Source organism: Peromyscus californicus, unplaced genomic scaffold (genome assembly GCF_007827085.1).
Source record: "Peromyscus californicus insignis strain IS unplaced genomic scaffold, ASM782708v3 Scaffold_5__1_contigs__length_169319896, whole genome shotgun sequence".
NCBI lineage: Eukaryota > Metazoa > Chordata > Mammalia > Rodentia > Cricetidae > Peromyscus > Peromyscus californicus.
Window position 1 is genome coordinate 43,496,897 of NW_026294573.1, and position 16,212 is coordinate 43,513,108.

The window sequence follows — 16,212 nt, forward strand, 5'->3', positions numbered from 1 at the left end:
CCAGTCTCCCCAAATTGTTCAGCTCTATGTTCAGTGAGAGACTCAGGCACAAAACAATGAAGTGGGGAATAATTGAGGAAGACATCCCACCTTCACCTCTTGTCTCCACATGCATACACAGATGCGTGCGCGCGCACGCGCACACACACACACACACACACACACACACACACACACACACACACAGAAATTTGAAGCTGGGTAGCAGGGCCCCCAAAAGAGTAAAAAAAAAAACAACCCAAACAAACCAACAACACCATCCTAATGCTGTGACCCTTTAATACAGTTCCTCATGTTGTAGTGACTCCCAACCATCAAATTATTTTCATTGCTACTTCATAACTGTAATTTTGTTACTGTTATGAATTTCAATGTAAATATTTTTGGAGATAGAGGTTTGTCAAAGGGGTTGTGACCCACAGGTTGAGAACTACTGTCCTAGACCCTTACTCTATAGAACCCATCTTTATGGTAGAGGTCACATGTACTTTGCAAAAATGTTTCCATGTAGTCATGCCTTGAGCTTTATTGTGCACATGGGATTGAGATAATTACTACTAGGAAACTATTTTTCAAAATTATTTTGTACTTAACTATGTCTGAAATAAACTGACCTGGTGTCAGACTCTAGAAGATGAACCAGGACTAAGTTGAATTTCCCTTCTTACCTTACCCAGACCCTTTCCCTGACAGCTGTGACACTGGCAGGGACCCCCACAACAGTGGAGTCAGTTCTTCCCGAGCCTGCTTGGTGTTCAACCCCAGAACTCAAAGGTTATTCTTTGTGTTCCCTTATAGCCATCCTGCTCCGTCTCCTCCTGGTTGCTTTCCATTGCACCTACAACAAGTGTCCCCAGTTCCCCTGCTTGCTTCTCAGCTACCCTCCTCTCATAGTTACATGGGGTCTATGCATACCCACCCTTAAAGATTTATTTATTTTATTTTATGTGTATGAGTGTTTTGGCTGCATGTATGTATGTGTGCCATATGTGTGCCCAGTTTCCATGGAGGTCAGAAGAGGGCATCAGATACAACAGAACTAGACTTTTGGATAGAACTGGACTTCAGTTGTGAGTGTCCATACGGATGCTGGGAATAGAAACCAGGTCCTCTGCAAGAGCAGCTGTTGTTCAAATCTTAGATGGTCTTTTAATAAAAAACCCAGAGCCAGATATCAGTGTGAAAGCCAAAAGATCAGAGAAACAGAGCAGCCAGATACTAGTTCTTCCCTCTACAAAATCCTCAGGCTAAATAGAGAGAGTTCCTGTTTCCTCACCATTTATATACCTTTCTCTGCCTTGCCATATTACTTCCTGGGATTAAAGGCATGTGTGCTTCATAAGCAAAGGCATGAGATCTCAAGTGCTGGGATTAAAGGTGTGTGCCATCACTGCCTGACCTCTAAGTCTAATCTAGTGGCTGGCTCTGTCCTCTGATCCTCAGGCAAGTTTATTAGAGTATGCAATATATCACCATATTTCCCCCTTTTTTGTCTAAAATAATAAAAGGTTATAACTAATATAAGAAAAACTATATATAAGTACAATAAGTATATGCAATATATATAGTCAAGAATTATATTAACAATGTCCAGTCCATTAACATTTGACAGATTCAGAGAAAATACTCCATTATTTGTTCTATTTTGGTGAGTCCAAAATGTTATATACCTAATTCACTTTCTATCCTAACTTGTATTACCAACCCAAAACTATCTTTTGATGTCTTTCAAACTTATACACTTTACACCTCTTTAGTGAGTTTCTTTTCTGAATTTGTTAGCAAGGAAAACTATAACTATCTAATCTTCAACTCCATTAGAGACCCAAAAAGGAAATAATATTACCTAAGTAAGTAGGAAGTGTAAACAAGCAACTTCCAAAAAATGTGAGAAATTACAGAAACAGCTGGCTGCCTGGACAGTCACCCAAGATCTCTCTGCAACACTGGGGCATCCATCTTCAGCCTACAGACCTAGCATATCTGAAAGACTCATCTGTGAAGCAGGATTTTCTGAAGGGTCTTCCTACTTTGTCTTGGCAAAGTTCGGCAGTCCTTTCTTTTGTGTCCTGCTTGTCCATTTTGAACAGCATACTGTCAGCAGTCAAGGCAAGGGCATTTTTTTTTTTTTTTTTTACCAGGTGGCTAACTTGTCACAAAGAAAGTAAACTCCATATGGAGTTTCTTTAATGCCCATCATCTTCTCTGAAGTTGATTGGTGCTGCCAGGAGCAGACATGTCTCATTGTCATAAAAAAGAAAAAAAATCTATGTATTAAAACATCTTAAATACCATATTCTGCAGATATCTAAAGTGTTTGAAGATCTGTATATCTAAAATATATTTTTGTTTGACCTTGAAAACATACCTAAGTTTGATTGTAATGACTAACTGCTGTGGGATGTTCTGTATGGCAAATGTGTTGCTCTGATTGGTTGGTAAATAAAACACTGATTGGCCAGTAGTCAGGCAGGAGGAAGTATAGGCGGGACAAGGAGGAGAATAAAGCTGGGAAGTGAAAGGCTGAGTCAGAGAGACACTGCCAGCTGCCACGATGAGAAACAGCATGTGAAGATGCTGGTAAGCCACGAGCCACGTGGCAAGGTATAGATTTATAAAAATGGATTAATTTAAGCTGTAAGAACAGTTAGCAAGAAGCCTGCCACGGCCATACAGTTTGTAACTAATGTAAGTCTCTGTGTTTACTTGGTTGGGTCTGAACTGCTGTGGGACTGGCAGGTGAGAGAGATTTGTCCTGACTGTGGGCCAGGCAGAAAAACTCAAGCTACAACTAACTACTAACTTGCATTTCTTTATTATCCTAAATAGTTGGTAATAACTTTCAAGGACTAGAAAATTGTATTACATTGTTAAATGAGCTGTATAGTTACAATATCTTGAACAAGAGTAGAAATGTACAGTATTTTCTAACAAAATCAATCTCAAATTTGTATCAATATACAAAATTTGTATACAATATACAAAAATCCAACCCAATGTAAAATATTTAAAACTAGTAGTTGCTTTTTAAAAGTTGATTTAATAATCTACCTTTTTTATCTTATCATATCCATATTCTCTTTTTTTTTCTTTTCGGAGTAGATTCAATAAGCTTCCCTTTTATCCTATCATTTCTTATTTTTTCAGAGTGGATTTAATAATCTACCTTTTATCTATATCCTCTTTTTTTCTTTTTCCTTTTTCAAACAAGAACCCTGAATCTAATCTCCTTTATTTAGCTTTTTTACTGACCATTATCAATTAACAACTTGTAACCAACCATCCTAAACAATGACAATTATCCATAACCCATTGAATGACCAAAATCACCCACTCCACCTCTTGGGAATGTGGGCGACATGTTCTTAAAATTACTTCCTGCTGTCTGGGGGCAAAGGCATCTTCAGGGAATCCTGAATAGGAAGTTTTTTGGTTGTCAAGTCCTGGGAGAGGTAGCTGTATCATTTGTTGTCCAGTCTCTGCATAATGGGAAAGTGCAGAGCTTGTCTCAAGTCCTTGCTCAAGTGATCTGTGAGGCTGGATCATCTCAGCTAGCCATCTTGAAATTGTCCTGAGCAGTTTGTAGTCCAAAGCTGATCTTTAGGTGGTGTTTGTCAGCTTAATTGCATTGTCATAATCAATGTGGAATCATTGTTGTGGGGTCCCATCATCTTTTTGGAGACTTCAAAGGTCGCTGTTAGTTATGGTCATGGTTCACTGCAGAAAACCTTTTTTTGTGGGACATTTTTTCTGGATGATTTGTCCTTTTTCTTCAGATGTCTCATTTGTCCAGTGTTCTTCAGATTCCTTAGCTGGATGTTTTTATTTTCCTGAAAGACAAAAACAAAACCCTTCCCCAACCATTAGATCTGGGGAGTTTCCAGATCTAATCTTTATCAATTTTCATTTATGGTTTCTGCATAGATTTTTATTTTGTAAAGCTGTTCTATCAACCTGAAGTGTTGATTTTGGAGTTACAAGTAAATGTGAGTAGGCTAGCTGACAAACACAGACTCTTCAAGAACAGCCCACAGACTATGCTGAGAAGAACACCAGATCAGTTCATCGAACAGTGTATTTCTTTCTTTCTTTCTTTCTTTCTTTTTTTTGAGACAGGGTCTCTCTACATAGCTCTGGCTGTTCTGGAACTCACTATATAGACCACGCTGGCCCCAAACTCACAGAGATCCACGTGCCTCTGCTTCTCAAGAGCTGGGATCAAAGGTGTGCACCTCCACACGAGGAATGATTCACAAGCCAGGTATCATTCATAATCAAAAGAGGCTCAGAGAACTCAACAATATTTATAGACCGAACAATTGAAAGAAAGTACATAAATAGTGACAGGCAAGCAGTTGCCTTATTTGGACATGGTCTGAACAACTGGAAAATGCTTATGATTGACTGAGATATGGCTGTTATAAAAAATATACATAGTTAATGTGTGGTGGCATATGCCTTTAATTCCCCAGCACTCAGAAGGCAGAGGCAGGAGGATCTCTGTGAATTCAATGCCAGCCTGGTCTACAGAGTGAGTTCCAGGAGAGCCAATACCAAACAGAGAAACCCTGTTTCGAGAAACAAACAAAAAACTAACCACCCACCAAAAACCAGTTTATATATATATATGTGTGTGTGTGTGTGTGTGTGTGTGTGTGTGTGTGTGTGTGTGTGTGTGTATATATATATATATATATATATATATATATATAGAGAGAGAGAGAGAGAGAGAGAGAGAGAGAGAGAGGGAGAGTTATGTTAGGTTTTTTTTTTGGTCAGGGTCTCACTTTGTAGCTTGGAACTTCCTGTATAGACCAGACTGGACTTGAATTTGTTTCAAGATCTATCCATCAGAAAACAACACACAGACAACCCTAAAGCCGAATAGATAGTCTGTATTACTGGCCTGAGGCCACACAGGGAATTTGCCCAAATCATGCAGCCCTGATCCTCACAGTTCTTTGTCTTTTATGCATAAAACCGAATCCTGGGGTTGGGGATTTAGCTCAGTGGTAGAGTGCTTGCCTAGCAAGCACAAGGCCCTGGGTTCAATCCTCAGCTCAAAAAAACAAAAACAAACAAACAAACAAAAAAACTGGATCCTAGTTGACACACTTCAGTTAGCAAGAACAATTTAGCAAGAAGCAGAACTACAGAAGCCAAAAGGCAAGGTGAGCACATTTAGGTGCTTTCCTGGATCCTGGCACTGGGGCCAGGTCTTTGATGTTTTAGGTCTTTTTACCCTTTTTGGCAGGTGTTGAGTCCTATGTGTTGGGTTTAAGGTCAGAATGGCACCTCTAACATGCGGTCAGTTGGGCTAATGTCTGGGGGGCTTTGCAAAAATTCAGAGACCCACCTGCTTCTGCTTCCTGAGTGGATTACAGGAGCTCACTGTCATGCCATTTGTTTTTTTGTTTTTAGACAGGGTTTCTCTGTGTAACCCTAGCTGTCCTGGAACTCGCTCTGTAGACCAGGATGGATTGAACTCTTTAGAGATCTGCCTACCTCTGCCTCCCAGAGTGAGGGGATTAAAGGCATGAGCCATTAAGCCGGGCTCTGACTTAATTTAAAAAAAAAAAACAAACACGTTATCCACATGTAGAATTCTGACTTTACTAGTGTACCTCGGGTTGTAGCTCACACACCGATTGTTGAAACTATCCTCTCTTAACAGATTCAGAACGTTTCTGACACTCCAAAGAATCCTCAGGCTTCTGAGTTTCCACTGTGGCCGACCCTTCCATTCCAGGCCTTCCCGCTCTCACTGTAAAGGGCGGAAGCACAGAAACAAACATGGAGTGGTGCAGATGCCAGGTTATAGGACTTCCTTCCTCCTGCTTGAGAAACTTCGCCTAGGTCTCGATCAGGCACTCCAAAGGCCCTATGAACGACTGGCCGCTAGGATCGCCGCGCACGCGCAGACGCTCTACGCCGCCTCCTCCCTCCGGTCCCCATAACCCGGCCCCGCCCCCGACGCCACGGCCCCGCCCCCGACGCCCGGGGCTGGGTACCCGGACCACAAAGCGCTCCCGCTCAGCACAGGCTTCAGTCGGTGGGAGCCGGTTCCCGTTGCGCTTTCCTTTGGGTCCGCTTCTGGAGCCATGTCTTCGGCTGCGTTGACGTCTCCGCGCCTGCGCCGGGTGTTCGTGGTCGGCGTGGGCATGACCAAGGTAAACAGAGCTGGGAGGCGCGGCGCGGGAGGTCTGCCCCTGTGATGCCCGCAGCCCCGAGGTGACAGGGAAGCGTGGTCAGGGGACGGTCGCCGTCTGCACTGCCGTCCCATCCCTCCTAGAGTCGCGTGGGCTGCAGAGAGGCCACTCGTGGGTTTATGGTGCTCCTCCTGGGGTCGCCGTGTCTCGGGTTTGTTCCCTCAGCTATTGTTTTCTTCCCCTTCCCGTTTCCCTTTTCTCTCTGCTGAGCCCGTGAAGGCGCCCCCAAGATAACCCAGACCTCATACTTCCTTAGATTCTAAATCCCGAGGTAGGCCGGCCGACCGGGCGGCTCACATCTGTCTGTAGTGTGAGCTTTCGGAGGTGCAGCCAGGACCAGGAGTTCGAGGTCATAGAGGATTATGTAGCAAGACCTTGTTTCACCAAAGAAAGCAAACCAAAACGACAGAAAAACATTGGGAGCTTGGACGGAGGCCAGGGCTGTGTGACAGAAAAAGAGGAGATTGTGAATGCCACCAGCTCTGTAGTGGCTATTAGTGCCCTTCTCAGATAGCAGCAGCAGGTGCGGATGTGGGTAGAAACAAGCGACGCTTGGCTCCTAATGCAGGTGCAGTTCCCTCCATCTTCTGACCATATTGCTGTTTCTCTGGTACTGAGGCGACCAGAACCTCCCATAGCCACCTCTCTCAATACCCTGACTCCCCTCCGTGCCCTAGTAATGCCAAGTTACCTGGAGCTTCTGACTTAACATTCTGCTGCTTTGCATCTAGTGGCACTACTTACATCAGCTGGCATCCCCTGGTTAACTTCTTTGTGCTCTTAAAGGGACAGATCTTGTCTTCTAGTAAACCCTTGATTATCTTGGCTTTCTCACGGAGCCTTGAGCTTAGCTCTAATTTACTTTGATGCACTGAAATTTTTTGTTTAGGTGTCTATAGTCTCCTAATGTATTACTACAGGGTGGGTACCAGGATTATTCACTACTGTATCCCCCACAATGATAATCCCTGCTGATCAATATTAGATGGATATACTTCGTGAAAGTTACTTGAGAGAATTTTTTTTCTGTGAAAAAACAGCCTTAAATTTTATATTATTATTATTTTTTCAAGACAGGGTTTCTCTGTGTAGCTTTGTCCTGGAACTTGCTCTGTAGACTAGGCTGGCCTCAGAATCAGAGATTCTCCTGCCTCTGCCTCCTGAGTGCTGGAGTTAAAGTCGTTCACCACCATTCCTGGCAAATTTTATATTATCTTAGTATCAGGCTGAGAGCATGCAATTCATTCAAAACATGTAAATAGAAAAGTTGACTAATATCTTGTAAAGCTTAGAGAGCAACGTACTGTTTTTTAGAGGGGGAGCTTTTGATACAAGTGGATAGTAAAAATTTCAAAAGTGTTTTCTAGCTTTAAAAAAAAAAGACAGTATCTTATTATATAGACCTGGCTGGCTTTAAACTTCTCCAGCCCTGGGACTGCAGGTGTTCTCATCCCCCCACCCCCGCCCCCTGCTAGTATGCTCCATTTTAAACAGTCTTCCATTGGTTGTCTAATGTCTGTTTATATGGACTGTATAGAAAAAAATAGGATATGCTTTTTTTTTTTCCATTTAGGAGGTTGAGGTGAAAGAGGCATTAATATTCCTTAGGGAGAGCCAGGCATGGTGATACATGCCTTTAATCCCAGCACTCGGGAGGCAGAAGCAGGAGGATCTCTGAGTTTGAGGCTAGCCTGGTCTACAAAGCAAGTTCCAGGAAAGCCAGGACTCTCTTACATAGAGAAACCCTGTCTCAAAAAACAAAACAAAACAAACAAAAAAATTCCTTAGGGAAGAGGAAAGGAATAAAAAATGGTTTCATCATTAAGCATTTATTCAGTATGGGTGCTCTGTGTTATATGTGAGCAAAGATGAGGGAAAAAAGCAAGATTGGGCTGGGGATCTAACTCACTTGGTAGAGTACTTGCCAAACATGCGTGAAGGCATGATTCCATCCCACTCTTGGGTAAACCAGACGTAGTGGTGCACACCAAAGTTCCAGCACTCAGTGGGTGGTGGCAGCAGAATCAGAAGTTCAAGGTCATCCTCGACTTTATATAGCGAGTTCAGAGCCAGCCTGGGTTACATAAGACCTTATCTTAAACAAAGACCAAGGCCTAGCAAGATGATCAGTGGGTAAAAGTTCGTTCCATCAGCCTTCACAACCTGAGTTTGATCTCTGGTCCTCATGCACTACTAGGAGAGTGCTGACTCCTCATATACCGCAGAGCAAGTGGGCCCCTGCACATACACATACATGCTTACTGCAGAGCAAGTGGGTCCCTACACATATACACACATGCTTACTGCAGAGCAGTTGGGCCCCTACACATACACACACATGCTTACTGCAGAGCAGGTGGGCCCCTACACATACACATACATGCTTACTGCAGAGCAGGTGGGCCCCTACACATACACACACATGCTCACACACTAACAAACTGAAGTTAGATTTTTAAAAACCCACATAAACAAACAAAAAAGAAAAAAAGAAAAAAAAAGATAATTTGGAATTTTTAGTTAAGCATGGAAGATTTAAAACTTGAACTTATATCTTGGTCCTCCCCTCCCCCAATCTCATTAAATCAATAAGTAACAGTGTGCATTGGAGCAGAAATTATAAGCAGAGATGCCAGAAAATACATAGAAGATTAAAAGCGGATAGAAGACCGGGCGGTGGTGGCGCACGCCTTTAATCCCAGCACTTGGGAGGCAGAGCCAGGTGGATCTCTGTGGACAGGCTCCAGAACTACAGAGAAACCCTGTCTCGAACCCCCCCAAACAAACAAACAACAACCCCCTCCCCCCAAAAAAACTAGCAACAACAAAAAAACTAAAAGCGGATCGAAGCCAGTTTGGTGGCACACTCCTATAATTCTAGCCTCTGCAGGTGGTAGCAGAATTATCACAAAACCCAACTACCACAAAAATTCTCAATGTGATACGGTGCTTCCTAGCTTTGTTCTTAGAAAACACATCCAAAAATACACTACCTTCCTGTCATGGGTTGGGGGAATTATTTGAAACGATTCCAGGGAAAAGTCAACTTGCTACGATGTTGTCTTCCAGTGAAGCTTAGTAGATGATAAGCTCTACTCATGCTCAGAAAGCATCCTTTAAACTTACAAAAAGTTTGTGTGTGTGTGTGTGTGTGTGTGTGTGTGTGTGTGTGTGTGTATGTGTAAGAGAGAGAAAGAGCGCTCAGATGACAACTTTATGGAGTTGATTTTGTCCTTCCATCTTTTTGTGGGCTATGGGAAACCCAGGTCACCAGCCTCGTGTGACAAGTCCCTTTACCTGCTGAATCATCTTGCCAGCCCTGTCCAAACTCTTTGTTAATTTTTAAATTAGTTGTTGGTACAGGGTATCCAGCCCAGTGCCTTGAGCTTGCCAAGAAAATGCTGTAGCACGGAGACAAGATCCTAATCTTCAAAGATAGTGAGTTTGAGGCTACAAGCCTGAGCTAATGTATAAGAGACCCTGTCTCAAAAAAACAACCTCAACCAACCAACCAACCAACAGGTAAAACACACTGAAATACTAACGGTGAGTGGGAGGTATTAATGTGAGTTTATGAGACCTTTCACCTTTTAAAAATATTCCTAGCTCTGTCACTTGAAGAGGCCTAGAAAAGTAGCCAAATCAGTGGTACTCTTGATGTTAAGACTGGGGTTCTGAAATACCTTTTATTTTTTCCAGAGAAAGTGTCTTATTTATCCCATTCTGGCCTCAAACTCACTATGTAGCTGAGGATGACTTTGAACTTCTAACCTTCCCGCCTCTACCTCCTGAATATCCAGATTACAGATGTGAGTGTCCTGTCCTGGTTGTGTGGTCCTGGAGGTGGAACCCAGGGCTTCATGCATGTTAGATACTCTACCAATTGAGTTATACCTCCAGGCTCCTAGGCCCCCAACCCCTGAAATCTTATTCTATTACGAGAACATGTTGGTTGGAGAAATTGCAAAGTCTAGGTGAGGTAAGAGATGATCAAGATAAGTTTGGAGAATTTTGTCATATTAATTGTGAAGAAATCAGGGTCCCCTTGGGTTATGTCAAGATTCAGGTGCCAACTTGACAAAGCTCTCAGTGACCAAAGCTAGGACAATTTGAACTTTGTGTGTGTGCGTGTGTAAGAGATTAAAGGACAGCCTCAGGTTCCATTCCTCAGGCTCTGTCTACCTTGTCCTGTTGTGATGGATTCTCCCTTGTCTCTAACTCACCAGGTAGGTAGGCGGCTGCCCAGTGAGCCCCTGTGACCTGTCTGTCTCTGCTAACCCTAGGGCTGGAGTCATAAGTAGGTGGCCACACTGGGACTTTTAAAGTATGCCCTCACATCCTCATGCAAGGCAAGCATTTTACCAGCTAAGCTGCTTCCCCAGTCCAACCATTTGACCTTTAAACATGATAATGGTTTTAATTGAATTAAAGCCAGTACATTGTGTCCAAATAATTCATTTATACCTTAAAAGCAAATCTTCGTAGGATATTAGTGAACCTATTCATTTCCTTAAAAACTGGTAAATAAAAGGAAACAATCACCTAGTTGTAGTTATTATCAATGATAAAACTCAAGTTCCTAGGAGAAAATTAGGAATCCTGTATCTGCTGGACAAATAAATATTATTGATGAGGTGAGTGGTGAGGTTGGGAAATTATATAGTATCAAATTTGGAAGAGATGTATAACTTGCAGAACTACCATTTTGTTTGATTTTTAAGACATGCCTCTGACTGTCCTGTAACTGGTTATGTAGATCAGGCTGGCCTTGAACTCAGAGATCTGCCTGCTTCTGCTCCTGAGTGCTGGGGCTGAAGGTGTGAGCCACTACACCTAGCTAGAATTACTGATGTTTTAATTTTATTTTACTTTGAGGCAGGATCTCATGTAGTCCAGGTTGGCCTCCAACTCCCTATGTAACAATGACCCTTCCATGCTCAGTCCCCTTCCCTCCACTTCCTGAGTGCTAGGATTGCATGTGGGAGCCTGTACGCGTGGTCTGTGCACTGCTGGCGATCAAACCCAGAGCTTTATGCATGCCAAGAAAGCATACATTCTACCAATTGAGCTGTAGTCTCAGCCCTGGAACCACTCTTTTGTAGGTGGCCAATGGATAACGTTTGTGCCAAAAGACACGTTTGTTAAATAAATGGTTCATTTGTTTATGGATCTGTTGATTGGATCAATAAAGATTTGATTGTCTCTCTGTCTGTCTGTCTGTCTCTCTCTCTGGGCATGCGTGTGTGTGTGTGTGTGTGTGTGTGTGTGTGTGTGTGTGTGTGTGTGTGTGTGTCTGTGTGTCTGTGGTCAGTTCTCTCCTGTCACCTTGTGGGATCTGGGGACTGAACTCACATCAGGCCTTTAACTAGTGCTTTTACTACCAAGCCATCTCACAGTCTTCTCTTCCACTTCCCTTTTGTTGAGATATGGTCTCTGCATTTTGCCCAGGTTGTCCCCAGACTTCTTGGACTCAAGTGACCCTGCTGCCTCAGCCTTCCTCAACACCATGCCTAGATCAAAGTACAGGATTTTATTATAACACATTATGAAGAGGTCATTGGTATGGTTTCAATTGCTCATTACAGTGTCCACATTACAATTCCATATCCAATTTCCACATTAAAATAATTTCCACCTGTTAAGTTTTACCTAGTCTTACAAAGAGCTATCCATGGCAGGGGTTGTAGCTCAGTGGCAGAATGCTTACCTACCACACATCAAGGCGCCATTTGCTGTTGGTTTTCGTTGGTTTGGCTTTTCTTGTTTTTGAGACAGGGTCTTACTGTGTAGCCTTGGCTAGCCTGAAGCTTGCTATGTACACTGGCCTGGCCTAGAACTCACAGAGATCTGCCTGCCTCTTTGCACCTGAGTGCTGGGATCCAAGGCGTGTGCCACCACGCCTGGCCAGGCTTTGGGTTTAATGCCTAGCACCGTTTGAAAGAAGGAGTAGGGCCGGGGAGAAGGCCCAGCGGCTAAGATGCTTGTCACTCACAAGTCTGCATTGCTCGATCCCATGCAAATGCCAGGCAGGTGGCCAACCTCTAACTCCAGCAATGGAGTGCAGAGATGGCATCCCCAGAGCAAGCGTGCCTCCAAGATTATCCAGTGAAAGCTCTGCATTTGGGCGAATGATCCTGCCTCAGGGAATAAGGTGGGCAACCAAAGGAGGGTGAATCTCTGTATCAACCTTGGGCCCTCATGTGTGTGTGCGCACATGTATGTAGGCCTATGCACATGCACAGTGCACACAGACTTGGAAAAAGAGAAAGAGTATTTAAATATTTTTCTAATTGTATCTCTGTGTCAGGTCAGATTTGTTTCATAGACTTCAACCAAAACAATGTAACACTGAAGGTAGGGGCAAGTATCAGCTATGAATCTGCCTCTCGGTAAACCAGAGATCGACAGGAAAAACAGAAACGTGGGGCCTGTGCAATGGTTCAGTGGGGGCGTCCCACCACTCCTGGTGACCCGAGTTAGATCCCCGACCTGAAGGTGGAGGAGAGAAACACCTCTTCGAAGCTGTCCTCTGACTGTGCACACAGAATAAATGGGGGAAAATGGTTCCCTGGGAAGCTTTCTTATTTTGTCTCCTAAATTAGTCTTTGCCAGATTAATCTATACTTACGATGCTGGTGTTATTGCCTATTTTGTGTTAGATTGGAAGCTCCTAAGAGTAAGGACTGGGTGTTTTTATCTTCAGAGTAAAGGAACGTGGCAGATGCTTGCGCCTGCATATGTGTGTGTGTGTGTGTGTGTGTGTGTGTGTGTGTGTGTGTGTGTGTGAGAGAGAGAGAGAGAGAGAGAGAGAGAGAGAGAGAGAGAGAGAGAGAGAGAGAGAAAGAGAACGAGCCCTGTGATGCATGAATACTGTGCGAAGAACAACTTTTGGTACTTAATTCTCTCCTTCCATGGTGAGAATGAAGCTTGAATGTAGATTTTCAGATTTGTACAGGAAGCATTTCACTTGCTGCCCCACCCCCCTCCTTTCTTTTGTCTTGGGATGGTGTGTGTTATAAATCCCAGGCTGCCCCAGAACTTGGTGTGTAGCAACCTTCCTGCAGGGATTACAGGCCTTGGCTACCATGCCTCATTGCCCTACCCACTTGGACATAGCCTTAGTCCAGTACAGTGTTTTTGTTGAATGAATAACTGAATGAATTTCTGTGATACTCTTGTGAAACAAAACAAAACAAAACGCTCTGTACCTGTTTCTATTTATCATCCTCTTCTGTATTCTAGTTCACGAAGCCTGGAGGTCACAATTCAAGGGATTATCCTGATATGGCAAAGGAAGCAGGTAATAGAATAATATTTTTGAACATTGAATAGCTTATTGTGTGGTCTGTGCTCACTCCATGAGTAGATCAGCCTTGCAAGCACAAATGAACCACCATCGTGGGGAAGAACTTCCATGGAGCTTGTCCGGGGTGTAGTGGAAAGGGAAGGAAAAGACATATGGGCATGTTGAGCAGCTAAGCAGCTAAAGCAGACACCATTCTATGCTTTCATGTGTTGCTAAGCTGTGTGTAGGGATGCTGTCCTACTTAACTTTAATTGTCGTCTTGACACAGTCCAGAGTCACCTGGAAAAGGAGTCTCAATTGAGGGGTGGCCCGGTCAGATTGGCTTGTGGGCATATCTGTGGGGGATTGACTGTTCATGAATGTAGGAAGGCCCAGCCCACTATGGGTGACACCATTCCTGGGGCAAGTAGTCCTGGTTTGTGTAAGCAAGTTGGCTAAGCATGAGCTTGTGAACAAGACAGAAAGGGAGCCAGCCAGCAGTGGTCCTCCATGGTTCCTGCCCTGATTTCCCTCAGTGACAGACTGTGAAGTGAGGTGCAAGCTAAATAAACCCCATCCTTCCCTAAGTTGCTTTTGGTCAGAATGTTTTGTCACAACAACAGAGGGTAACTGGGACAGATGGCAGAGGCAGCTGGGGAGAGGAAAGCAGGGTCATTGTCTCGGTCACTGTTCTCTTGCTATGAAGAGACACCATGACCAAGGCGATTTATAAAAGAAAACCTTTAACTGGGGGCTTGCTTACAGTTTTAGAGGGTGAGTCCCTCACCATCATAGTGGAGAGCATGGCAGTAGACTGGCAGGCGCTGGAGTAGCAACTGAGAGCGTATGTCCTGATCTGCAGACAGGGAGAAAGCTAACTGGGCTTTTGAAACCTCAAAGCCTACCCCTAGTGACCCACCTCCTCCAACATGGTCATGTATAGTTGGTTCTGCACTAGGATGTAGCTCAGTTGCTAGGGCACTTGTTTAACCTATTGTGCTCTGAGCTCACCACCCCCATACCATAGAAAACGGGCACGGTGGTCTCTACCTGTGACCCCAGCACTGGGAGGTGGAGGCAGGAGGATTAGCAATTCAAGGTCAGCTTCAGCTACATGGTGAGTTATAGGCCAGCCTGGGCTGCATGCAGATAGAGACTCTTAGAATTTAGAATATTTATTTTGGGGTACAGTTAGGAGAGAAGGCATCAGAAGGAAGATATGGAAAAGTGGTACGGTGGCTCAGAAGAAGGGGAGCGCTAAGAGGATCGGGAGTGACTTTGTCAGTCGAACTGGACAGACGACAAAGAAGTAAATGGTGTCTGAAGAAGCCTGCTCTGAATGTGCCTTACCGGAAGCCACTTTGTCCAGTGCTTTTTGATGAACTTGTCTTGTTTTTACAGGCCAGAAGGCATTGGCAGATGCCCAGATCCCTTATTCCACTGTGGAGCAGGCATGCGTTGGCTATGTGTACGGTATGTAAGCAGAGTGCTCTAAGTTATGCTCATAAAATCTAGCAGCAAATTCATGTGAATGTTAACCCTCAGGACAGAACTCAAAGGTTACCTCTGTGTGCTGGTTCAGTGTTCTCGCCATTATGGTATTATCAAAACAGGAGGCAAATTACAATACTGGTTTTTGGGAGTTGGCAATATGGCTCAGTTGGTAAAAGCTTTTTCATAGCACTTAAAAAACAATTCTTAGCTGTCCATGGTGGTGCACGCCTTTAATCCCAGCACTCAGGAGGCAGAGGCAGGAGGATCTCTGTGAGTTCAAGGCCAGCCTGGTCTACAAAGTGAGTTCCAGGACAGCCAGAGATACATAGTGAGACCCTGTCTCAAAACAACAAAACAAGCAAAAATTTTTAGTTGGGTATGGTGGTTTGTGCCTGTAATCCCAACACTTGGGAGGCAGAGGCAGCTGGATGTCTGTGAGTTCCAGGCAGCCTAGTCTACCTAGTGAGTTCCAGGACAGTCAGATCTACATAGCGAGACCCTGTCTAGGGGAGAAAGAAAAAGAAGAAAGTCTGTACCCTTTGACTCATATCTACCCATTTCTCATAACCTACTCCACTTTAAATACTGGGGAGTGAACTTAGAGCTTTGTACATACTAGACAAGCCATTTCCTCAGCCCACTGCTGCATTTTGGCAATTATACATTTAAATTAATACAATTTAGAATTTAAATTATACAATTAAAAATGGTATTTTTAGTTCATGTGTTTCCATTCATTTGGCTATTTGTCCCTGTGATTTATCCAACCTTGGTCTCAACAATTCTCGCTCATATAAACCCTCCTCATTCTCGCTAATTGGACTCCCAGAGATCCACCCGGGGCCTAGCCATGGATCTCTGCATCCAGATCCCTCAGTAGTTGGATGGGGTTTCTAGCACAACAATTAGGGTGTTTGGCCATCCCATCACCAGAGTAGGTCAGTTCAGGCTGTACTCGACCATTGCCAGCAGTCTGTTGTGGGGGTATCTTTGTGGATTTCTGTGGGCCTCTCTAGCACTTTGCTTCTTCCTATTCTCATGTGGTCTTTATTTACCATGGTCTCCTATTCCTTGTTCTTCCTCTCTGTTGTTGATCCAGCTGGGATCTCCCGCTCCCCCAAGCTCTCTTTCCCTCAACCCTCGCCTTTCATTACCGCCACTCATGTCCAGGCTGTTCATGTAGATCTCATTCCATTTCTCTGTCATTGGGTGATCCCTGTGTCT

General features: G+C 43.9%; 1 protein-coding gene and 1 long non-coding RNA gene across 4 annotated transcripts in view; one reads left to right on the plus strand and one right to left on the minus strand.

The window, feature by feature from the left end:
* Window positions 1-1,174: 1,174 nt before the first annotated feature.
* Window positions 1,175-6,125, minus strand: LOC128096032 (uncharacterized). Its single transcript, XR_008213504.1, has 2 exons — window positions 6,012-6,125; window positions 1,175-5,764 (listed from the first exon to the last, which is right to left on the minus strand). It is a non-coding gene; the product is annotated as an uncharacterized LOC128096032 (long non-coding RNA).
* Scp2 (sterol carrier protein 2) overlaps window positions 5,973-16,212 on the plus strand; it is a 95,054-nt gene continuing 84,814 nt past the window's right edge. For 2 of the 3 annotated variants that reach the window (XM_052715102.1, XM_052715103.1), the window contains exons 1-3: window positions 5,982-6,170; window positions 13,452-13,509; window positions 14,896-14,967. In XM_052715102.1, coding sequence (XP_052571062.1) covers window positions 6,102-6,170; window positions 13,452-13,509; window positions 14,896-14,967 — 199 coding nt within the window. In that variant the 5' untranslated portion in view covers window positions 5,982-6,101. Of the gene's footprint in view, window positions 6,171-13,451; window positions 13,510-14,895; window positions 14,968-16,212 lie in introns of all 3 variants that reach the window. The other variant, XM_052715104.1, reaches the window with a different exon arrangement.